This window comes from Moschus berezovskii, chromosome 17 (assembly GCF_049115385.1).
Source record: "Moschus berezovskii isolate FMDL1 chromosome 17, NW_MosBer_1.0, whole genome shotgun sequence".
Lineage (NCBI taxonomy): Eukaryota > Metazoa > Chordata > Mammalia > Artiodactyla > Moschidae > Moschus > Moschus berezovskii.
This window is the reverse complement of record NC_142476.1, coordinates 72,868,668-72,894,883: the sequence shown is the minus strand read 5'-3', so window position 1 is coordinate 72,894,883 and position 26,216 is coordinate 72,868,668. Positions and strand designations below refer to the sequence as shown.

General features: G+C 38.4%; 1 protein-coding gene across 1 annotated transcript in view; it reads right to left on the bottom strand.

Moving 5' to 3' along the window:
• The window catches only part of USH2A (usherin), a 969,245-nt gene that overhangs the window by 899,452 nt on the left and 43,577 nt on the right, over positions 1-26,216 (bottom strand). The window contains exon 3 of the mRNA XM_055419911.2: positions 3,595-3,727. Within this exon, the coding sequence (XP_055275886.2) occupies positions 3,595-3,727 (133 nt within the window). The remainder of the gene's footprint in view (positions 1-3,594; positions 3,728-26,216) is intronic.

The window sequence follows — 26,216 nt, the reverse complement described above, 5'->3', positions numbered from 1 at the left end:
AAATCAACACAAAGAAATCCCTTGCATTCCTATACACTAATAATGGGAAAATAGAGAAATTAAGGAAACAATTCCATTCACGGTTGCAACAAAAAGAATAAAATACTTATGAATATATCTACCTAAAGAAACAAAAGACCTATATATAGAAAACTGTAAAACACTAGTGAAAGAAATCAAAGAGGACACTAATAGATGGAGAAATATACCGTATTTGTGGATTGGAAGTATGAATATTGTGAAAATGAGTATACTACCCAAAGTAACTTATAGATTCAATGCAATCCCTATCAAGCTACCAATGGTATTTTTCACAGAGCTAGAACAAATAATTTCACAATTTGTATGGAAATACAAAAAACCTCAAATAGCCAAAGCAATCTTAAGAAAGAAGAATGGAACTGGGAGAATCAACCTGCCGGACTTCAGGCTCTACTACAAAGCCACAGTCATCAAGACAGTATGGTACTGGCATAAAGACAGAAATATGGATCAATGGAACAAAATAAAAAGCCCAGAGATAAATCCACACACCTATGGACATCTTATCTTTGACAAAGGAGGCAAGAATATAAAATGGAGAAAAGACAATCTCTTTAACAAGTGGTGCTGGGAAAACTGGTCAACCACTTCTAAAAGAATGAAACTAGAACACTCCCTAACACCATACACAAAAATAAACTCAAAATGGATTAAAGATCTAAACATAAGACCAGAAACTATAAAATCCTAGCGGAGAACATAGGCAAAACACTCTCCGACAAAAATCACAGCAGGATCCTCTATGACCCACCTCCCAGAATATTGGAAATAAAAGCAAAAATAAACAAATCAGTTCAGTCGCTCAGTCATGTCTGACTCTTTGTGACCCCATGAATCACAGCACGCCAGTGCGACCTAATTAAAATTAAAAACTTCTGCACAGCAAAGGAAACTATAAGCAAGGTGAAAAGACAGCCTTCAGAATGGGAGAAACTAATAGCAAATGAAGCTACTGACAAAGAATTAATTTCAAAAATATACAAGCAACTCCTCCAGCTCAATTCCAGAAAAATAAATGACCCAATCAAAAAATGGGCCAAAGAACTAAACAGACATTTCTCCAAAGAAGATGGCTAACAAACACATGAAAAGATGCTCAACATCACTCATAATGAGAGAAATGCAAATAAAAACCACAACGAGGTACCATTTCACGCCAGTCAGAATGGCTGCTATCCAAAAGTCTACAAGCAATAAATGCTGGAAAGGGTGTGGGGAAAAGGGAACCCTCTTACACTGTTGGTGGGAATGCAAACTAGTACAGCCACTATGGAGAACAGTGTGGAGATTCTTCAAAAAACTGGAAATAGAACTGCCATATGATCCAGCAATCCCACTGCTGGGCATACACACCGAGGAAACCAGAATTGAAAGAGACACATGTACTCCAATGTTCATCGCAGCACTATTTATAATAGCCAGGACATGGAAGCAACCCAGATGTCCATCTGCAGACGAATGGATAAGAAAACTTTGATACATTTACACAATGGAGTATTACTCAGCCATTACAAAGAATACATTTGAATCAGTTCTAACGAGGTGGATGAAACTGGAGCCTACTATACAGAGTGAAGTAAGCCAAAAAGTAAAACACCAATATAGTATACTAATGCATATATATGGAATTTAGAAAGATGGTAATGATAACCCTGTATGCAAGACAGCAAAAGAGATGCAGATGTATAGAACAGTCTTTGGACTCTGTGGAAGAGGGCAAGGGTGGGATGATTTGGGAGAATGGCATTGAAACATGTATATTATCATATGTGAAATGAATCGCCAATCCAGGTTCGATGCACGATACAGGATGCTCGAGGCTCGTGCACTGGGGTGAACCAGAGGGATGGAATGGGGAGGGGAGTGGGAGGGGGGTTCAAGATGGGGAACACATGTACATCCGGGGCAGATTCATGTCAATGTATGGCAAAACCAATACAATAATGTAAGGTAATTAGCCTCCAATTAAAATAAATAAATTAAAAAAAAGAAAGAAAGAAAATCAAAACTACAATGACTTACCACCTCATGCCAGTCAGATCAGCCACCAATTTAAAAAATCTATAAAAAGCAAATGCTGAAGAGGGTGTGGAGGAGAGGAACCCCCCAACACTGTTGTTGTGAGTGGAAATTGGTACAGCCACTGTGGAAACACTTTCCTTTTTCACTTTCATGCATTGGAGAAGGAAATGGCAGCCCACTTCAGTATTCTTGCCTGGAGAATCCCAGGGACGGGGGAGTCTGGTGGGCTACCATCTATGGGATCACACAGAGTCGAACACAACTGAAGCAACTTAGCAGCAGCAGAAAATCAAAACCAGAATTACCATATGATTGAGCAATCCCACTCCTGGTCATATATCCAGACAAAATACAATTCAGAAACATATATGCACCCCTATGTTCATAGGAGCATTATTCACAACAGCCAAGACATGGAAACAAACTAAATGTCTATCAAAGGATGAATGGTTAAAGAGATGTGGTACATATATACACGGGAATGTTACTCCACCGTACAAAAGAATGAAATAATGTCACTTGCAGCAACATCGATGCAACTAGATTATCTGAAGTAAGTCACAGAAAGACAAAGCCATAAAATATCACTTATATGTGGAATCTAAAATTTAACACAAATGAACCTATCTATGAAACAAAATCAGAAACACAGAGAACAGACTAGTGGTTGCCAAGGGGGAGGGGAGTGGGAGAGAGGTGGACTGGAAATCTAGGGTTAGCAGATGCAAACTGGTATATACAGAATGGATAAATGACAAGATTCTATGGTATAGCAAAGGGAAATATATTCAATATCCTATAATAACCATAATGGAAAAAAATATGAAAAAGAATGAATATATATGTATATATATATTTATATGTGTGTGTAACCAAGTAACTCTGCTGTAGAACAGAAATTAATACAACACTGTAACTCAACTTTACTTCAATAAAAATAAATTTTAAAAATATAGTTTATTACATATTGTTCTTACTTTGAAAAAATAATGATAAAGACATTTTAAAGATTCTCTGATAGAGTGGGTTAAATAATGACCTTCAACAAATAAGACTACTGCAATTGTGACTTTATTTGGAAAAAGAGTCTTTGCAGATGTAATTAAGGATGTCGAGATGAGAAAATACTGGATTAGGCTGGGACCTAAATCTGATCACAAGTGTCTTTAAAAGAGAAGAGAAGGGAAGAAGGCCAGGTGAAGATGGAGGCAAAGACTGAAGTTACGTATTAATAGCTACAAGCCAAGGAACACTAAGTATTGCTATAAGCCACCAGAGAGAGGCGTGGAATGAACTCCCCCTCAGAACTTCCAGAAGAAGCCAACACTGAGCCCTTGATTTCAGACATCTATCTTCCAGAATCACAGGGGGATGAAATCTGCTTTATTAAACTGTCACCCAATTCGTGCTAATGTATTACAGAAGACCTGGGGAACAAATACACCTGGGTATTTTTAAATATTTTTGACACATTTTTCAAGGAACATTATAATTAAATAAAACAAATAATTTTCTAAAATCTAAACTTACCATTTAAGCTCTGTCCTATTTGCATAGTACCAGAGGCAAAGTCTGTAATTGAACCACTTAGAGTTCTTGCATCAAAAGCTGCATTATCCTTTTCCAAACCATTGATGAAGAAACTGATTTTTGTCTGATGTACCTGTAAGAAATTATCACCATTATTATTTTAATTGCATAACCTTTTATTTTATAATAACTGCCTTTAGCAAGCTTTCTCAAGTTAATTTCCCACTTCTCCACTTCCTTCAGTTGGAAAGACTGGGAATTTATTTTAATGGTCCAATGATATATCTTGTGTTTGTATATCTAGACATAAACCTATATATAATAATTCTGTGCTGGATCACACATACCAGGGTATTCGGAGGTATGCATAACTGTTTGTGTCATATATTTCACAGCTCTATCTTCCATGCCTTCATAAGTTGTTCTGGAGACACTGCTTCTTTAGCTACTAGTTAAATTTGTTACAGTCATATTTGGAAATAAACAGAAATGAATGCAAAAGGCAAAAATATTCAAAACCAGATACACTAGAAATGTATTATACATGAATATAATTCAATTTAGGTTGCTAACACAGAGACGCCTTATAAACATTTCTTTTCTTAGGTGTTGGTATCCAGTTGGTAATTTTCACCTGCACTTCTCCACACAGAATAACAAAAATCTGCTGACCATGGTCTAGGCTAATTAATCAGGTACCCTAACAACCCTCTACAGCAGAGGTCAACAAGCCTCTTCTGTAAACAGATAAATATTTTTTATTTGTATGCCAGATGATTTGATTTTGTGGTCTAAATGGTTCAGGTCACAACTGTTCAACTCTGCTTTAATAGGAAAGCAGCCACAAACAATACATATATGAATGGGCACAAATGTGTTCCAGCAAAACTTTTATAAAAATAGGTGGCCAGTCAGGTTTGTACCATGAGCTATAATTTGACTACCCCTGGATTATATCATAAAAAGTTATGCAGATTACTTCATTGAGAGAAATGCAATATCTTGGAGTTGAAGTTTAGATGCTAACATCTTAAATAAAAATATTAAATGTAGCATTCAAAATGAAATTATATTAAAACAGCCTTTCAAAAATTAATGAAAATAAACAACCACCCTCCAATATTTTTAAATCATGTGAGTAATTGCCTTAGGAACTCTTTTCAAAGTCCCCATCTTTAAAAAAAAAAAAAATCACACACACACACACTTGGCAATTATAAAAATTTCTTGGCAACATCAATATATCAGTTCTTCAAAAACTTATTCAGTTCAGCTTTTTTCCTCTCTATCCAACCTGCTTTCACTTAAAACCATATTTTTTCCTAAATGCATCGACCCTGTGTTCCATTTGACTTAATTATAAAACAAAGCGTTAACATAAAGACCAAAAATCACACACTAGCTCCTCACGGACCTGGATATATACCCTTCTGCTGCTTTTTTTTTTTTTGCATGCCATTTTTTACAGCCTGTTACTGTCATTTGGTGTTTGACTGTTATCATTATAAAAGATACAGGCTTTTCTACTTTGTTATTTGTAGCATTATCTCATGTTTTACAACATCTCTGCGCAACATTCAGGCACATGAAATATAACTCGTGGAAAGTTCTCGAAGGTATTAATGCATAAAAAAGAATGTGGTTCCATCTCTACTGTCTTTACCCAGCCAAAAGCTGATGAACAGCCAATTTTCCTTTATCACATTAGCGCAGCCATGAGGGAAACACATTTGTTCTAGTCAGCTCCACTAAAGATACTATTACCAATCTAACATATACATGTTTTATATCAGCAGTATTCTCAGAGCATGAGAGAGCCAACAATATATTAACACTAGCATGACAGTTTATTTAAGAAAAGAAAATTGTCTCTGTAGAGGGACAGAAGTTAGAAATGTATGGCTAAAGCTCAGTGTCACTGGTCTAATAAAGGTAATAATTCTTTGGCTTTCTTTATAGCAGGTAACACTCCTGTGACAGTTCTGTCATATCATTCAAATAAAAATGTTGTCTTTTACAAGTTTAAGTGCACCTTTATTTTGAGTCAGATAGAAAGCATGCTTTTGATTTTCTGTATTCACTGTATTATATCTGTAGTCAAGAGTTCAGGACCTTCTTTTCTTTTTTTTTTTATCAACTCATCACATATTTACTTAGTAGAAGGATTCAGTGTCACTTGCTACGAATTCCAGAAGAATGTTTTCACTTTGTTGGTACTTAAAGAATGATTAATGATGATCCCAAGTCATTCTTGCCTGTTGTTGCCTCTCCCCTACCCACCACCACCAGCTACCTTTCTATAAATAAGATTAAATCCTCTTTGGTGTTCTGTAGCACGTTTTATATTCCAAGATTCTCTAAACTACTTTTCAATTCAGGTCTGGGGCCCCATCACACTGAAACTGTGACCATGATGGTGGCTCTTTGCCATAGCTCATCCTGATGATCCCCTTGCCGGTTATTTAAGGGAATAGGAATATATACGATGGAATTTCTGATCTGTAAAAAGAAAGCCTTCTGCTCAAGTGAACTTCCTCTCTATCTTTCTCCACCTCTCTGAGGATTAGAGGAGTTTGGACATGTTTATTGGTGTGGCTTGAAGGAATGAATTGGCAAAACTAGTAGCAGCTGTAGAAAAGCTTTACGCCCTCACAAGATCCCCAAAAACATTTCAGAAAGAAGATACAAGGGGGCATGTCATTTTCAAGCCTTCATTCTCTCAGGCCTTCAAATTTTATTTTTTTTGGAGGGGGGTCAAATTTGTGTCTCTGTGATAGGCTGTAATCATTCCTTTGAGCTCCAGAGTATATTAGGCTCAAAAAAAAAAAAAAAAAAAGGTAGAATTCCTCATCATCCTCATGCCTGATCAGAGGGGAGCATAATTCAAAATTCTAGAAAATCATACAACTGCTGAGAGGCTACCAAGGGAAAAAATAGAACCAGGGCCCCCCCACCCCGTAATTATCAATAATCTCTTGTTTCACTGAAATGCCAGGTTTCTGTTGCTTTTCTACTTAAACTGACTGCTACTGCTACCACCACCACCACCAACAACAACATAAAAACAAAATAATGCTGATTCAGGCTGGGGAGAAAAGAGTCCCTATGCTGACTTCTCATTGGAGAAATTGTTTTGCAGTTTTCCTGTTGCCTATATCCTCCTAATTTTAATTTACTTCAGCACAGCATGAACCCAGAGTCTACAGTGGCCCTGTAAGTTACACCAAAAAAATAAAATCACAATCATTTCCTCTAGGGGTTTGTATGTATGAAAGCATAGAGTGTTTTTAGGATAATAAAAGTATGTGAATCACTATACAAGATGACAGTTGTTTTTAACTTAAGTACTGAAGCTTATTGTCTTTTTCATGGAGTTGCTTTGAAAAGTTGAGCCTTAATTCATAAATGTGTGGTGTAGAACCTATTTTGGAACCTTCTTCGTGGGACCTATCTTCCTAGATCTGACTTATGAGCCTCCCAAGAATATAAGTTTCATTAATTTGATGGATCTCATTTTAAAGCAAAACCATTTTAAGCATTTTGAATAACATCTCTCTCATAGATTTAATACAAATGGTTTGGCAACAGATCTCAAATTCAGACTCACTCTCAGAAGATGAGGATGGGTGATACAAATATAAAGAACATCATCTTGAATGCTAAAGATTTCAAACAAAAAAAGAAAACTACTTTTCCCTACAGATATGAATCTGAAGGGAAAACTTTATGAAGGAAAAAGTGTTTGGAGTTTTTGAAATAGAAATTGTCCTAAAATAGAATTTCTATTTCTAGGTTAAAGAAGGATTTGCATAAAAGATTCAACTATTCCATCTATAATTTTTAAGCATAAGGAAGACAGTTTATTCTGAAAACTTCATAAGGTTATTTTAAAATATCACATGTATGTTTCATCCTCTACCTGAAAGCATGTGGAATGCCACCCTGCTTACCGTCCTAAACTAAAGGTCTTCCGAGGTTTTCCTTCTCTCGTTCCATCCACTTTTATTTCCACTGGTCACCAAGAGTCAACTTCACCTAAATGGTGAGACTTCCTCACTGTCTGATGAATCACACAGTGCTTAATTCTATTTCCATGTTATATTTAAGCTATTTCCATATGGTAATAAACTTGCTAGTGCTTTTCATTTACTTAAATTCTTAGTATTTTCAAAACATATATCTCAAGTCCTAAATCCTACAAGAATCCTTTATTGACTCCTTCAGCATTATCAAAGTGTTCATATTTATTGAGAAGCTAGCATATTGAGCATTGTTCTAAAGTTTTCTTTTATCTTTACAACAACCTGAGACAGATTTGGAATTATCTCCAAGTAATGAAATGGAATCATAGAGAATTAAATACAAAAAGGTTACATTTTTCAAAGTCACATAGAGAAGTGAGAGTTGGACTGTGAAAAGCTGATTGCCAAAGAATTGATGCTTTTGAACTGTGGTGCTGGAGAAGACTCTTGAAAGTCCCTTGGACTGCAAGGAGATGCAACCAGTCCATTCTAAAGGAGATCAATCCTGGGTGTTCATTGGAAGGACTGATGCTAAAGCTGAAACTGCAATACTTTGGCCACCTCATGCGACGAGTTGACTCACTGGAAAAGACTGTGATGCTAGGAAAGGTTGGGGGCGGGAGGAGAAGGGGACGACAGAGAATGAGATGGCTGGATGGCATCACCGACTGTGGACATGAGTTTGAGTGAACTCCGGGAGCTGGTGATGGACAGGGAGACCTGGCGTGCTGTGATTCATGGGGTCGCAGAGAGTCGGACACAACTGAGGGACTGAACTGAACTGAACTGAAAGAAATGGAATCATAGAGAATTAAATACAAAAAGGTTACATTTTTCAAAGTCACATAGAGAAGTGACTGGTTCTAGAGACTGTTTTAACCAATTTTAATTAGCTATACCCAGTTAGCATTTAGAAATAACCACCATCTAGTTTATCAGAAGGAGAAGGCAATGGCAAGCCACTCCAGTACTCTTGCCTAGAAAATCCCATGGATGGAGGAGCCTGGTTGGCTGTAGTCCGTGGGGTCGCTAAGGGTCGGACACGACTGAGCGACTTCACTTTCACTTTTCACTTTCACACATTGGAGAAGGAAATGGCAACCCACTCCAGTGTTCCTGCCTGGAGAATCCCAGGGACGGGGGAGCCTGGGGGGGCTTCTGTCTATGGGGTCGCACAGAGTCGGATATGACTGAAGTGACTTAGCAGACCCAGCAACAGTTTATCAGACCCACCCATTGAGTTACTTTAGCTCAACACAGTGATGATTCAGGTTTTATATCAATGCTTCCCATAATAAGAAGGGTAACAACCCGAATGAGCAATATAATCATTTGCCATTTTCCTGGCAGTGTTTTGAGTGCTTTACTTATAGTACCTTACCAGGTTCTTAGATCCCCCTCTACCATGTTATTAGTATTATCCCCAAAATGAAGACTCTGAGATTCACCTGCTCCACTATTCTGATTCTGCAGACTTTGGGAAACCTTTTATCTTTGAACAGCTTTTACTATTATAAATGATTGAACTGGAAGATGTCTCTTTATAAATTCAATTCTTAGGTCCCAGCTCTAATTACTGAGACCACATGAAACAAATCCAATCCCTTTTCTACACAAGAGTTCACACATATTTTTCTCCCAAGTCTTCTTCAAGATAAATGTGTTTGGCTTCTGTGGTGTTCTAAATATGACATGGCTTTGGGTCTCTCTTTTAAAATATGGCTCCAGAAATACTACAATCTCTACATGTGGCCTCTCACCAAATTGAAATAAGATTATCACCTTAATGTAATCCAAACTTGCATGCTACATTTTTGGCAATGACATCATATAGCTAAAACTGATAAATTAAGTTGAGCTGACTGTTAAAGCATATCTACCCCATCCTGTACATATGCAGTGAGTTTTGTGAATCCAAGGACAGGAATTTATATTTATCCACAATATATTTCATCTTGTTAGACTCAGTCCATTGCTCCAGGCTGTCAAAATCTTTTTGGATGCTATGTCTCTCATCCAATGTATTTAACATCCTCCAAGATTTGTGTCATTTGCAAATTTGATGAGCATGCCCTACGTGCTGGGCAGAAGCTCAGTAAATACTAATTGACTGATTGACTAATAAATACTCCAAAAATAAAACCACCAACACAATCTACAGTGTTGCAATTCTAAGCAATAAAGAAAAGGCACCATTTTTAACAGATAAAATGTGTCATACAGGAATTCTTCACCTTTGCAGAGTGACTTTATTTACTAACATGGGTTTTTTATAGAATCATATAATTATGAATAAATACACAAATCTATTAAATATTTTCTATGCTACATTTATCCAAACAATATGACAAAAAGAGTTGAGGTAATTATTTATGGAAAGTTTGTTTGTAGAAATTAATCACATGGGTTGTACACAAGTATTTGGAATGTGTATGTGTTCCCACTATTGGTTTGATTTACTGATAAGTTCTTAAATCTTCCTTCTCTTTGACCATATGAAAGTTGCTGCAGGAAAATGACTTCTGACACAGCTATATTCTTCAAGATTTTCTGACTAGTTTTGTTTCTCTTTATTATCTCCCATGAGCTCACACATTTCAGCACTCCTCTCCCTGGTCCCTTCTCCCTTCCTCCCTGCTCCATTCATCCCCAACCCCCTCTCTGTTTTTCCTGTATGAATAATTCAGACAAGCCAGGCCCTGAAAGTGATTCATGCCTGCTGCTGCTGCTGCTTAGTCGCTTCAGTTGTGTCCGACTCTGGGCGACCCCATAGACGGCAGCCCACCAGGCTCCTCTGTCCCTGGGATTTTCTAGGCAAGAGTACTGGAGTGGGTTGCCATTGCCTTCTCCGGTGATTTATGCCTAAGTGACTATATTTACACCCTAAGCAAGGTACTTTGGATTTACTACTCTCTCCATGACATCTATCAGGCTTCCCTGATGGCTCAATGGGTAAAGAATCCACCTGCAATGCAGAAGACACAGGTTTGACCCCTGGGTTGTGAAGTTCCTCTAGAGGAGGAAATAGCAACCCACTCTAGTATTCTTGCCTGAAAAATCCCACGGACATAGGATCCTGATGAGCTACAGTCCATGGGGTCACAAGGAGTCAGACATGATTGAGCAACTAAGCCTGTATGCACACCATGACACCTATTAAAGCTCTCTCTCGATATACTGCAGTCTCTTAGGAACAATCCTCCAGTTTAATCAATCTCTAGAAATTTAACATAGGAATGTAAGTAACTCTATTTGTCCTATCTTGAGTGGATATAAAACTCTCATGGCCACTTATTCCTAAACTATTACTCCATTTACTTTAAAAAGTAGCTATTAATTTACACACACACACACAATGGAAAAATATGCCAATGGTTTATTATTGATTTCAAAGAGAATGGGGATAGAGTCAGCCCATTGTCTGTAGACACTATCTAGGAACATTTTATGCACAATTCCACATTTAAGAATGCTTTTGGTAGTGTGCATATGTTGCATAAAATAAATAATAAGGAAACTACTATTAGTATACAGCACAGGGAACTATATTCAATATCTTCTAATAACCTACAATGGAAAAGAATCTAAATACATATATATATAGGTGTGTATACATATATATATGAATCACTGCTATGCACTTGAAGTTAACAAAACATTTCATATTAACTATACTTCAATTTATAAAAATGGCTGAAAAAGAATGCTTTTGGTACACAGATGATCACAATATCTGACACTATTAATTGTCTCAATGTATCTTTAGTTTTTTTTCCTATTTTATCCATACAGAACAGACGACTTCTAAAAGATTATTAGAATTAGCTAAAAAGCATCTTAGTAACTTTTTCAACATTTCCTATCCCTAAATCTGGAAGTTGTTTCTATGCCTACAATTTCCTTTCCTTAAAAAGTCAAGTTCTTATCATGTCTTCCATGTCTAGGAAGAAAACTGTTCATCATAACCTTCATATAAAACTATAACTTTTTGCTATACAATAAGTCTTTGTTGGTTATCTATTTTAAATATAGAAGTGTCTATATGTCAGTTCCAAACTCCCAATCTATGCCTTTCTCCATCCTTTCCCTGATAACTATAAGTTCTTTTTCTAAGTCTGTGGGTCTATTTATGTTTTGTAAGTAAGTCCATTTGTATCATGCTTTAGATGCCACGTGTAAGTGATATCATATGTTATTTATCTTTCTCTTTCTGACTTACTTCACTTAGTATGATAATTTCTAGGTCAATTCATGCTGTTGCAAATGGCATTAACTCATTCTTTCTTTATGGCTGAGTAGTACTCCATTGTGTATATATGCCACATCTTTATTCATTCATCTGTCAATGAACATTTAGGTTGCTTTCATATCTTGGCTATTGTGAATAGCACTGCTGTGAACACTGGCCTGCATGCAACTATCTGAATTAGAGTTTTCTGGATTTTTGCACAAATATAGGATCACTGGATCATATGAGAGCTCTATTTTTAGTTTAAGGAACATCCATACTGCTTTCCATAATGTCTGCACCAATTTACATTCCTACCAACAATCTATGAGGATTCCTTTTCCTCCACATGCTCATTAGCTTTTATGATTTTTGGCTTTTGGTGATGGTCATTCTGATTGGCCTAGTGATGTTCTCTACTTTCTTCAATTTATGTTTGAATTTTGCAATTCCCAATCTTGTTTTTGCTGCCTGTATAGAGCTCCAAAGGATATAATCAATTTGATTTTGGTATTGACCACTTGTTGATGTCCACGTGTAGAGTCTTCTCTTGTGTTGTTGGAAGAGGGTGTTTGCTATGACCAGTGTGTTCTCTTGGCAAAACTCTGTTAGCCTTTATCCTGCTTCATTTTGTACTCCAAGGCCAAACTTGCCTGTTACTCCAGGTATCTCTTGACTTTCTACTTTTCCATTCCAGTCCCCTGTGATGAAAAGGACATTTTTCTTTGATGTTAGTTCTATAAGGTCTTGTAGGTCTTCAAAGAACCATTCAACTTCAGCTTCTTTGACATTAGTGGTTGGGGTATAGACATGGATTACTGTGATACTGAATGGTTTGCCTTGAAAACGAACAGAGATCATTCTGTCATTTTTGAGATTTCACCCAAGTACTGCATTTTGGACTCTTTTGTTGACTATGAGGGCTACTCCATTTCCTCTAAGGGATTCTTGCCCACAGTAGCAGTTATAATGGTCATCTGAATTAAATTCACCCATTCCAGTCCATTTTAGTTCACTGATTCCTAAAATGTCGATGTTCACTCTTGCCATCTCTGTTTGACCACTTCCAATTTACCTTGATTCATGGACCTAACATTCCAGGTTCCTACGCAATATTGTTCTTTAGAGCATTGGACTTTACTTTCATCACCAGATACATCCACAGCTGAGAAGTGTTTATGCTTTGGCTCAGCCACTCATCCATTCTGGACCTATTTCTTCACTTTTCTCCTGTAGCATATTGGAGGAGTTCATCTGACTGATGAGTACATCTGACCTGAGGAGTACATCTTTCAGTGCCCTATCTTTTTGCCTTTTCATACCGTTCATGGGGTTCTCAAGTCAAGAATACTGAAGTGGTTTGCCAGTCCCTTCTCCAATGGACCACATTTTGTCAGTACTCTCTGCCATAACCCATTCGTCTCAGGTGACCCTACATGGCATGGCTCATAGTTTCAATGAGTTTGACAAGTCTGTGATCCATGTGATGTTTGGTTAGCTTCGTGTAATTGTGGCTTTCATTCTTTCTGCCTCTGAAAGATGAGGATAAAAGGCTTGAGGAAGCTTCCCGGTGGGATGGACCAGCTGTGGGGAAAACTGGGTCTTGCTCTGGTGGGCAGACAATGCTCGTTAAATCTTTAATCCAATTTTCTGCTGATGAATGTAGCTGTGTTCCCTCTCTGTAGCTTGGCCTGGGGCCAAACTATGGTAGGGATCAGTTCAGTTAGTTCAGTTTAGTTACTCAGTCATATCCGACTTTTTGAGATCCCATGGACTGCAGCATGCCAGGCTTCCCTGTCCTTCACCATCTCTCAGAGCTCACTCAAACTCACGTCCATCGATTCAGTGACGCCATCCAACCATCTCATCCTCTGTCATCCCCTTCTCCTGTGCCCTCAATCTTTCCCAGCATCAAGGTCTTTTCCAGTGAGTCATTTCTTCGCATCAGGTGGCCAAAGTATTGGAGTATCAGCTTTAGTATCAGCCCTTCCAATGAATATTCAGCAGAATATTCAAGGAGAGATAAGAAAATCTTCCTCAATGATCAAGGCAAAGAAATAGAGGAAAACAATAGAATGGGAAAGACTAGAGATCTCTTCATGAAAATAAGAGATTCCAAGGGAACATTTCATGCAAAGGTGGGCACAATAAAGGACAGAAATGGTATGGACCTAACAGAAGCAGAAGATATTAAGAAGAGGTGGCAAGAACACAGAAGAACTAAAGATCTTCATGACCCAAATAACCACAATGGTATTATCACTCACCTAGAGCCAGACATCCTGGAGTCGAAGTCAAGTGGGCCTTAGGAAGTAGCACTATGAACAAAGCTAGTGGAGGTGATGGAATTCCAATTGAGCTATTTCAAATCCTAAAAGATGATGCTGTGGAAGTGCTGCACTCAATATGCCAGCAAATCTGAAAAACTCAGCAGTGGCCACAGGACTGCAAAAGTTCAGTTTTCATTCCAATCCCAAAGAAGGGCAATGCCAAAGAATGCTCAAACTACCACACAATTGCACTCATTTTACACATTAGCAAAGTAATGCTCAAAATTCTCCAAGCCAGGCTTCAACGTATGTGAACTGTGAACTTCCCAGATGTTCAAGCTGCATTTAGAAACAGCAGAGGAACCAAAGATCAAATAGCCAACATCCGGTGGAACATCAAAAAAGCAAGACAGTTCCAGAGAAACATCTACTTCTGCTTTATTGACCTACACAAAAGCCTTTGACCGTGTGGATCACAACAACTATGGAAAATTCTTCAAGGGATGGGAATACCAGATCACCTGACCTGCTCCTGAGAAATCTGTATGCAGGTCAAGAACCAACAGTTAGAACTGGATGTGCAACAACAGACTGGTTTCAAATTTGGAAAGGACCATGTCAAGACTATATGTTGTCACCCTGCTTATTTAACTTGTACGCAGAGTATATCATGGGAAATGCCAGGTTGGATAAAGCACAAGCTGGAATCAAGATTGCTGGGAGAAATATCAATAACCTCAGATATGCAGATGACAATACCCTTATAGTACGGGTAATGACAGTAATGGCGACCTCCTTCAGAAGGACTTATGGAAGCACACTGTGGCTCCCAGGACTGTTTCAATCAGTTAGATCTGATAGAGTGCCTGAAGAACTATGGACAGAGGCTCGTGACATTGTACAGGAGGCAGTGATCAAAACCATTCCAAAGAAAAAGAAATGAAAAAAGGCAAAATGGCTTTCTAAGGAGGCTTTACAAATAGCTGAGAAAAAAAGAGAAGTGGAAGGCAAAGAAGAAAAGGAAAGATATACCCATCTGAATGCAGAGTTCCAAATAGCAAGGATAAATAAGAAAGTCTTCCTAAGTGATCACTCAAAGAAATAGAGGAAAACAGTAAAACGGGAAAGATGAGAAATCTCTTCAAGAAAATTAGAGAACTAAGGAAACATTTCATGCAAAATGGGAAACAAATGGTATGGAACTAACAGAAGCAGAAGATATTAAGAAGCGGTAGCAAGAATACACAGAACTATACAAACAGAGTCAAGGATGAGATTCTTGGATGGCATCACTGACTCAATGGACATGAGTTTGAGTAAGCTTCTGGGAGATGGTGAAGGACAAAGAAGCCTGGCATGCTGCAGTCTATCCAGTCGCAAAGAGTTGGACATGACTGAGTAACTGAACAACAAATTCTGACTGGTGTGAAATGGTACCTCATTGTAATTTTTATTTGCATTTCTCTTAATTAGCAATACTGAGCATCTTTTCATGTGCTTATTGGCCATCTGTATGTCTTCTTTGGAGAAATGTCTATTTAGGTCTTCTGCTGCTTTTTAATTGGGTTGTTTGTTTGTTATTAAGTTGTATGAGTTGTTTGTGTATTTTGGAAATTAATCCTTTGTCAGTTGCATCATTTGTGAATATTTTCTCCCAGTCTGTAGGTTATCTTTACATTCTGTTTATGGTTTCCTTTGCTGTAAAAAGCTTATAAGTTTGATTATGTCCCATTTGCTTATTTTTGCTTTATCACTATTTACATTGTCTGAGAGATTGATCTAAGAAAACACTGGTAAAATTTGTCCGAGGATATCTGGCCTATGTTCTCTGAGTTTTGTCATGTTGTGTATTACATTTAAGCCTTTTAAGCCATGTTAGGTTTATTTTTGTGTATTTTTGTGAGAAGATATATTCTATTAATCTTCATTGATTTACTGCATATAATGCAACTGGTTCTTGCACCAAGTTGTTGTTCAGTTGCTAAGTCATGTCCAACTTTTGTGACCCCATGAACTGCAGCACACCAGGCTGAGATGTCCTTCACTATCTCCCTGAGTTTGTTTAGATTCATGTCCACTGAGTCAGGGATGCCATCCAACCATCTCATCCTCTGTCGTTCTCTTCTCCTCTTGCCCTCAATCTTTCCCAGCATCAGGGTCTTTTCCAATAAGTTCTACAAATCCTCATTCAATCTGTTTCCTTGCTACCTCTGACTTGTCTTTATTAGTATATCCCTGTGCTCTCTGATCTAGCTACACTGCCCTCCTCAAGGGCTTCCCAGTTGGTGCGAGTGGTAAAGAATCTGCCTTCCAATGGTGCAGGAGACACAGGAGACACAGATTCAATCTCTGAATTGGGAAGATCTCCTGGAGGAGGAAATGGAAACCCAGTCCAGTATTCTTGCCTGGAGAACTCAATGGAAAGAGAAGTCTGGCAGGCTTACAGTCCATGGGGTTGCAAAGAGTTGGACATGACTGAGCACACACACCCCCAAACATTCCAGGCAACCATTTTCCTCAAAGCCTTCACATTTTCTGTTCCTACTCCTTGACATTACTCCTACAGACACCTGCTGGCTATTTGCCACACCTCCTTGAGAAGTTTCCTTAATTTCTTTGTCTTTTTAGCAAAATCCCTCCTAACACCCTTACTAAAACTGTAGTACCATCCTTGCTAACTCCCTCCCCTATCAGCTATTCTCTCTGTCCACACCAAACATATTGCATATTTTATTTATTTTTCTGCTTTTCAGTCTCCTCTTCCTGCCTAGAATCTAAACTCTATAAGGAGAAGTTTGCTTTGTTTCCTTATGCTGTCTTGTTTACTACTGTTACCTCATTCCCCAGAATGATAACTAGCAACTATTAGGAACTTATTAAATATTCACTGAATGAATGAAGCTTCATGTAAAATAAGGACTGAAAGATTAACTACACTAACTTGAAAGATTAACAGAAATTAGCAAAAGGCAGAAGTGGTAGAAGATTAGAAATAAGTGAGTTGTAGGAAATGGAAACCCACTCCAGTATTCTTGCCTGGAGAATCCCAGGGATGGAGGAGCCTGGTGGGCTGCCGTCTATGGGGTCGCACAGAGTCGGACACGACTGAAGCAACTTAGTAGCAGCAGCAAGAATAGAAAATGGCTTCCCTTGTAGCTCAGTTGGTAAAGAATCTGCCTGCAGTGCAGAAGACCCAGGTTCAATTCCCAGGTCAGGAAGACCCCCTGGAGAAGGAAATGGCAACCCACTCCAGTATTCTTGCCTGGAGAACCCCATGGACAGAGGAGCCTGACAGGCTACAGTCCATGGGGTTGCAAGACTCAGACATGACTTAGCGACTAAACCACCACCACCAGGCATAGAAAAACACAAGGAAATGGAAAGAAGCCTTAAACTTATCCCAAATCTTCTATTTATATTACCCATTCCCATTCTTTCCTTTTCAATGTGTTGAATTTAAAGTCACATTTCTTACTTTCCCCCCAAATCTTTCCCAGTTTTTAAAATCAATTTAAGTTATAAAGATACAGTTGTATATAACTAGGGCAAATTGTCCCTGAAAATGGTAGACATCGGATTCCTGTTTATAAGTTCAGGGAGTAAGACAAAGATATGAAATCACTCCTGACCCAAAGGCAGAGGGTCATCATTCAATCCTCAACATCTAGATAGATATATAGGAAATCATTTATGTATACAATCCAAAAACTCAACACTGTGCCAGTATTCAACTGATATCTTAAAGATCCTGAGCAATAATTTGTAAGTTGAAATGGAGTCCTGCTCTATAAACAAAAAAGGTAAAATACCTCCTTCTGCTACGCAGGAGTTACTCCAACTAAAATCTCCAACAAAAGCAAAAAATCCCATTAATTAATTAATGGATTATTAAATTTATATTCTTGAAAGAAACACATGCTTTTCTACAAGTACCTATCTTCCAGCCATTCTGTGTCCTTAGCTTTTATTTTTTTTGTTTTTTCCCCCAGCTCCAGGAGTACTGAGCAAAATTTATTGAAATTGTGTCTCATAAACTAAATGAAGAAGAGCCATTTTAGGCCAAAGGAAAAACGTGGATCTCTTTAACCTCCTTTAGAGAATTGTATCATGAAATCTGATATGAATTGCGTTATCTTTAAAGACACTCAGAACTGAGAATAAAGCCTTAACGGTGACCCTTGTTTAAAGGTGGTGCTCTTTGCCCTAAAGCTGGTGAGATAGTAATTGTATAAGCAGTTTTTCTTCAATCAGTAATGGAGAAGCACACACATTTAATTTGGTTTTGACAGGAAAAATGACAGCAGCTAATAGGCATCTTTTTTTAAGGTAAGGGTTATATCAGTCCTAAAACCAAAAGTAGCTATTTGTGGGTCAAATGTAGAACATTCAGTAAAGTTTCCTTTCTTTCACCCCTTTGCAAAAACAACAAAGAAAAAACCTAAGATTGTGTCATCAGTTACAGCAAAATAAATTAATGCTTTCATTATTTTCTGAAGAAATTTATACTAGCAATTGGATAACCAGATTCAAGTGGTGTTCTTGAAGATAATATTCATTTTGTCTTTTTACAATTCACATTTATACAGTCCAATTCTTACATATTTATTCCCAAACCATTTTTCCCAACATAAGCAGCAGCTGTCAAAAAAAAAAAATCCCTACATTTGGTGGTGTATTTGGAATCTCTTTTTGCAAAGAGATTAAACTTCTCTAAAGGCTGACAGGCTCCAGAAACGTGACGCCCAGAGTAAAAACAATGGGTGGGAGAAATAGTCACGTGTTGACTTGCCAAAAACAATGAGTTTACAATAACTGCTATAGTAACTGACTTCAGTATATTTTTAGAAAGAGGAAATCAAGAGTGAAGGTGGTATTAAAGGGTAAAACAAAAGGGAAGGGAGAGAACTGCTATGGTTATAATGGCTAATATAAAAATCAGCTTATCTATCATCTCCCACGTAATACTGTTTCGGATATTTCACTAGCGCTTTTTCATCTCCTGATATGTGTAACAATGAACATTGTTAAGTTAGTGTACCTTCCCATTCACTTAAATATAACTAGGTAGTTTACTTATACTAGTAGTTTACTTCTACCTTCTACAAATTCACCTTTGAATTATAATGTTTAAATACTTGGTTGAGCTTTTAGGACTTAATGAGACTTTTTTTTACAACCAGTGATGGGTATGAAGGGATGCAGGATTTATCGTCACTCAGACCTCACTTATCTATTGCCACCTCAGAGAGTCCTTTAATGTCCAACTGGCCTAAATAATCAGTCAATAACTTTCTACCATGTTGTCATATTTCAATACTGTAGGTATAAATTTTCTCTCAAAATATTTCTGGTGTAATTCGCTTGTTCTCCTTTCCCACCCACACCTCATCATGTACATACATGTGCATGCACACGTGCACACGTGCACACATACACACACAATAACATCAGCTCCAGTCAGTCACTGCATTAGTCCCAGCACCAGCACAAAATCCTTCTAAACTAAGAGATTTCTTTCCACAACTTTAACATAACTGTTTCTACTATCTGTGATTTTTTCCCTATCCATTCTTTGTAACCATCTCTGAAATTCCTCTTAGAAGCATGCTGGACCTGCCTGTGGACACATCTCTATTTGCTCTAGATCAGATCTGATAAGTGCAGGGCAAGGGCGGGTAAGCAGGACAACTCATTTCCTCAGGGCAAGGATCCCCTTTCACCTGGGTTTCATCAGCCTGCCTTCCTCCGGCCTAGAGTCCACTCTGTATGCTCCAAACTGAGGTCAGCGGTCACCACTGCCTGATGCCTCTTGATGGGGAAGAGTGGGAGAATCTGACCCAGACTGTCACTCAAAGTGCTGCTTGCCAATTCCTGTCCCTGCAGTCACGGAGTCTGCTGTGCCTCCTGCCCACGGAGTCCTCCTACCCCTGGAGTCTGTCAGCTCCAGGCTTATGACTTCCACGACTGTTTTCTCCTCCACCACAACTTCTCTCTCCTGTGTGTATTTTGGACTGTGGTTTCTTTTGCCAACCTGATCTCATCTGCTTTCTACTTTCCCAGATCTCTACGACACATGTTCTAATCATCATGTTCTTTTCTATACCTCCCAATAGTAGCATTTGCGATCAGCTGCTGCTGTGTCTGAGCAGGTTTAAATGGTAAATTCCTTTCCCTAGCCAAAAAAAAAAAAAGAAAGAAAAACCAGTAAAGACTTGAAACATTCACTGTGAGAAATAAATGTGGGGACTGCCTAAGTAACTTACCCGAAATGCACTTGAGAGCTTCTCAAAATTTCACTTTACCATTAGGCTTTCACGCTACTCGGAATCAGTGTCTAAGTCATTTATACCATTAGACTAGCTAGATGACAGCAAGTTGTCAACAGATTTCTCAAGGATTTCTCCAAGGAACTAGAGACTTACAAGTGGGAGAAAGTGTCACTCCATCTGAATCCAACCATTACACCAATTGACCTGAAAGCTAGAAAGGTTCTGTTTCTCTAAGGAAAGTAAAACAATTGAAAAGCTTGAGTATCCAATCAAACAAATTACATTTAACTCCCCAGGGGCCTACACCACTTGTGCTCAAACCAGAGTTTCGAAGGAATATCTATTCTAAAGGATAGGCTTAGCACAGACTACGGAAAAGGAGCAAAAAATAAAATGAATAAAACAGAAATGTAATGGAACTGAGGAACTACATAGGCATAAAAGTACAATATTATTTTAAAATAATGTTACTATTAAACAACATTTTATATGAACTTGAATTCAAGCCCTGTCATTTAAAATTACATATTTTGGACTAAGGGGGAATTGATAAAGAATTCCAGTTTTCAGGTTGTCATTAGTGATCGGCAAGAATAATTACTCTATTAATTAAATCTGCAGACAACACCCAGTTGATAGGTACTGTGAAAGTCATTAAGAAACCAACCTAGAAGAAAATACAAGAGGTTAGATTATCAGGCAGGAATGGGGTGGGAAATTTCCTCTATTTAAAGGGAAGGTCATTCAGAACACACACTTTAAATAACTTCTTTTTCCAAGTAGCTGAAAATGTTTGAGTACTACTCACTACCTCATATTTACTAGGCAGCAACACTGCTTCAGACAACAGACAGGATACAGAGTCAGAATCGTGAAAAATCAAAAAGATCAAAAATACCACATGCAAAAGAAAGAAGTCCCAAGAAATGCGAGAGAAAGACACTCTTTATGTATTTTTTCCTTGACATGAAATGTGAAGAAAATATATATACGTTTTAAAGAAACTCCAGCTATCTTCTAGGCTACAACAGAACTCAAAAGGCTGAGCGTGAATACATCTGTGAACAAAGGACACTGTAGAATTCAGTGTGAGACAAATTGTGAGGGACAAAAAAGAGAACCACTAGTTTAAGTTATACTGTGTGTTGTTGTGTTTTTTTTGACTGATTAGAGAAAGGACAGCAGTGAGCGATACAATCACCATCATTGGAAAAGACTACAAAGTGATCAACAATCATCTGAAAGAGAATTTTGTTAAAAATAAAGAGGAGATTTATGTAGAATTTAGCAAAGTTGTGTTCATTCATCACTTTAAAAATATATCGAGGTTGTTCAGTCTATCCCATGTTTTTCTCAATACCATCATTCTTTACCAAACTCACTCAATTCCATTTGTTTACGTGTTTCTTATATTAAACATCCACTACGCAAAGAGATGGACATGACTGAACTGAAATGATGCAGACATTTTGCTATGTTCTTGACACACATAAATGAAGAAAGTATTTGTCTTCAACAAATTCAAAATCTACTTAATATAAAAATCTACCTATAAATGTCTAATAAAATCTACCTGTATAAAAAATATTGTACAGCAAATAGGAAAAAATGCCATAGGAGGACAGAGGAGAAAAGGGAAAATAGATTTAGCATGCTTTTTACAAAGGAATTTGCATTTGTGCTGGTCCCTAAAATATGTGTACAAAGGAACTAGAGGTTAGTTCTAGAGGAAGAAAGGTTCAGGGCAGAAGCAACTATGAGTGAAGGCAAGCAGGAAGAACATGAATGAAACGACACTTTTCAGAGACTCGGGAAACACTGCAATTAAAGGTCAAGACACTTAGAAGGACAATAAGGCTACAGATCCACAATCTAATACACGGTAAAAGGGTCTTGACCGAGTTGCTAAGAGAAGGAGAACTTACGCAGCATAGAGTTTCTTTAGACATGTAATCACATTTGTATTTTAGAAAGAAAACAGGTTCCACTATGGAGGTTGTTCTGAAGAGAGAGAGACTGAAAACACTAGGGGTCGGGGAAGTAGGACAGTGGGGAGTAGAAAATATTGTAATACACAACCCATGCGTTAAGGAAGGTTCCTCCTTGTAACTCCTACTTGCAAAGCAAGTTGTGAAGAACTTTGTTCAAAACTTTAAGGTCATCTTTAGTGCTCCTCCAAACTTCCCAATTATTAATGAAATCTTTCCGGTTTTCTCTGTATTTGCCTCATAAACCTGTTTATGCCCTTCCTTTTTCTCCTGCTACATATTCAATAATCCATCAATACATCTCATCTATACCTTCAACATTTCAGTTCAGTCACTCAGTCATGTCCGACTCTTTATGACCTCACGGACTACCACACACCAGGCTTCCCTGTCAATCACCAACTCTGGATTTACTCAAACTCATGTCCATTGAATCAGTAATATCATCCTATCATCTCATCCTCTGTTGTCCCCTTCTCCTCCTGCCTTCAATCTTTCCTAGCATCTGGGTCTTTTCCAATGAGTCCGTTCTTCACATCAGGTGGCCAAAGTATTGGAGTTTCAGCTTCAGCTTCAGTCCTTCCAATGAATATTCAGGACTGATTTTCTTTAGGATGGACTGGCTGGATCTCCTTGCAGTCCAAGGGACTCTCAAGAGTCTTCTCCAACACCACAGCTCAAAAGCATCAATTCTTCAGCGCTCAAATTTCTTTATAGTCCAACTCTCACATCCACACATGATTACTGGAAAAACCATAGCTTTGATCAGACAAACCTTTGTTGGCAAAGTAATGTCTCTGCTTTTTAATATGCTGACAAGGTTGGTCATAGATTTTCTTCCAAAGAGCAAGCGTCTTGGTTTAATTCCATGGCTGCAGTCACCATCTGCAGTGATTTCGGACCCCATGAAAATAAAGTCTGTCACTGTTTCCATTGTTTCCCCATCTATTTGCCATGAAGTGATGGGACCAGATGCCATGATCTTTGGGTTTTTTTGAATGCTGAGTTTTAAGCCAGTTTTTTCACTCTCCTCTAGCTTCCAAACTGATTGTCCTGTTTTCCAAATCTCTTCACTCCAACACTGAATTATGTCATCATCCATTCACTCACTCCATTCATTTACTCACAAAATATTTGAGAACTGACCATATTCAGACATGATGCCAAGCCCTGAAGGAAGTATCAATAAACATGGTACAATCTTTGACGTAAAGTTTCCTAGTCTAACTGGGAACACAAATGCAGAGCATTAAGTTAATTGTGAGGATTTCACAGAAGTACTAAGCATATCTCATTCAGGGTTTGAGATAAAAGATTTCCAAAAGAATCTGAAACCAATCTGAGTTAAAGGAGAGGTAGGGTTAATCTGAATAAACAGTAGTGGCAGAGACAGAGTAAAGGGACAAAGTACGTGAGTAAATAGTTAATCCCACTAGGGGATTTTAAGTAAAGAAAAAAGTATGGAAGACCCCTGTAAGATAATGATTACTTAAGAAAGCAGATTGGCTTAACCACATAACCAAGCAGGCTTGCTTAGCAATAAAACCATGTAACAGAATCATGAGACATGCCCCCAAACAATAAAATAATGGTGGCATGACACCCACATCCTACCCAGGAACTCAGTAAGTTAATGACCCCTAAGACATGCTCTCTGAACACTTAACAATAATTTTGGAAAGGTGACATTTCAAAGAGAAAGACCCTCATTATGTTGAGACTGAAATAATTTTTTCATAGCACCAAGATAGTTCTATCTTGATCATGGAGGGACAAGAAAATTTCCCCACTTGACATGGAGGAGGAATTTATGATGGAAGCATACCATTTACTCCAGAATGAGGAAGAAAATAATCTTTTCCCTCTCCCGTACTTTTCCTTTGATTATAAATCTACAGCCCACTAAGTCCTTGGGATGCAACACCATCTCACCCACCTGTTTGTAAGCCTCACAAGCATCCTGTTCTAATAAATCACTTATCTATCACTTTGCCTCTTAATGAATTCTTTCTGCATGGAGACACAAAGAACCAGAGCTCCTTGGAGTCCCCTGAAATGCCAATGAGTGGTTTTAGCAGGGGGAAAGTAGTCCTCCCACAGTCAAGAAGTTCTGTGGTTTTACAAATGCAAAAAAGACTGATGCACTGCAAGACCAAAGAGTTCATCATCACTGAAATGAAAGGTACACAGGGAGGATTTATAGGACACAAGGCTGTGCAGCTGTTGCAGCTAACTCACTGAGCATCTTTGTTTCATGCTGCTGCTGCTGCTAAGTCGCTTCAGTTGTGTCCGACTCTGTGCGACCCATAGACGGCAGCCGACCAGGCTCCGCCGTCCCTGGGATTCTCCAGGCAAGAACACTGGAGTGGGTTGCCATTTCCTTCTCCAACGTGTGAAAGTGAAAAGTGAAAGTGAAGTCGCTCAGTCGTGTCTGACTAGTAGTGACCCCATGAACTGCAGCCCACCAGGCTCCTCCATCCATGTGATTTTCTAGGCAAGGGTACTGGAGTGGCTTGCCATTGCCTTCTCCGTTGTTTCATGCTAAGGTATCTTAAAAGTTAGAAGAAAAATAATTGAACTATGAAAGATCACTGACAGCATGATGACAATATAAACCTAGGATTTATAGATTTTGTAATCATGAGTATGGGGTTTCCCTGGTGGCGCAGTGGTAAAGAATCTGACTGCCAATGAAGGAGCCTCAGGTTTGATCCGTGGGTTAGAAAGATCCCCTGAAAAAGGAAATGACTACTGACTCCAGTATTCTTACCTGGGAAATCCCATGGACAGAGGAGCCTGACAGGCTACAGTCCATGGGTTGCAAAAGAGTCAGACACAAATTAGTGACTAAACAACAACAATCATGAGTATAGAACTAGTTCGAGAGTTAGTTTTGGTTGTGAATAAGGTCTTTCAGTGGGTGTGTGTGAGATGAAAAATGAATATAATTAAGCAAGTGGCCATGGAAATACCAAAATAAAGAGCCTGTGTGGAAGAAGAGCTCTTGAAGAAGAGGCTTGAGGTTACCAGAACATACTGACAGATGAATAGACATTACAGTATATGCATCCTCTTATTTGGACTTCGCTGATAGCTCATTTGGTAAAGAATGAGCCTGCAATGCAGGAGACCCTGGTTCAATTCCTGGGTTGGGAAGATCCGCTGGAGAAGGGATAGACTACCCACTCCAGTATTCTTGGGCTTTCCTTGTGGCTCAGCTGGTAAAGAATCCACCTGCAATGTGGGAGACCTGGATTCGATCTCTGGGTTGGGAAGATCCCCTGGAGAAGGGAAAGGCTACCTATCCTCTTATTTTACTTGTTTACTATTTATTTAACTTATATGCAGAGCACATCATGAGAAATGCTGGACTGCATGAAGCACAAGCTGGAATCAAGATTGCTGGGAGAAATATTCTAATAACTTCAGATATGCAGATGACACCACCCTTATGGCAGAAAGCAAAGAAGAACTGAAGAGCCTCTTGATGAAATGGAGAGAGGAGAGTGAAAAAGTTGGCCTAAAACTAAACATTCAGAAAACTAAGATCATGGCATCTGGTCCCATCACTTCATGGCAAATGGATAGGGAAGCAATGGAAACACAGACAGACTTTATATTCTTGGGCTCCAAAATCATTGCAGCTGGTGACTGCAGCCATGAAATTAAAAGATGTTTGCTCCTTGGAAGAAAAGCTATGACCAAACTAGACAGTATATTAAAAGGCAGAGACATTACTTTGCAAACAAACGTCCATCTAGTCAAAGCTGTTTTTCCAGTAGTCATGTAGGGATGTGTGAGCTGGACCATAAAGAAAGCTAAGAGCCAAAGAATTGATGCTTTTG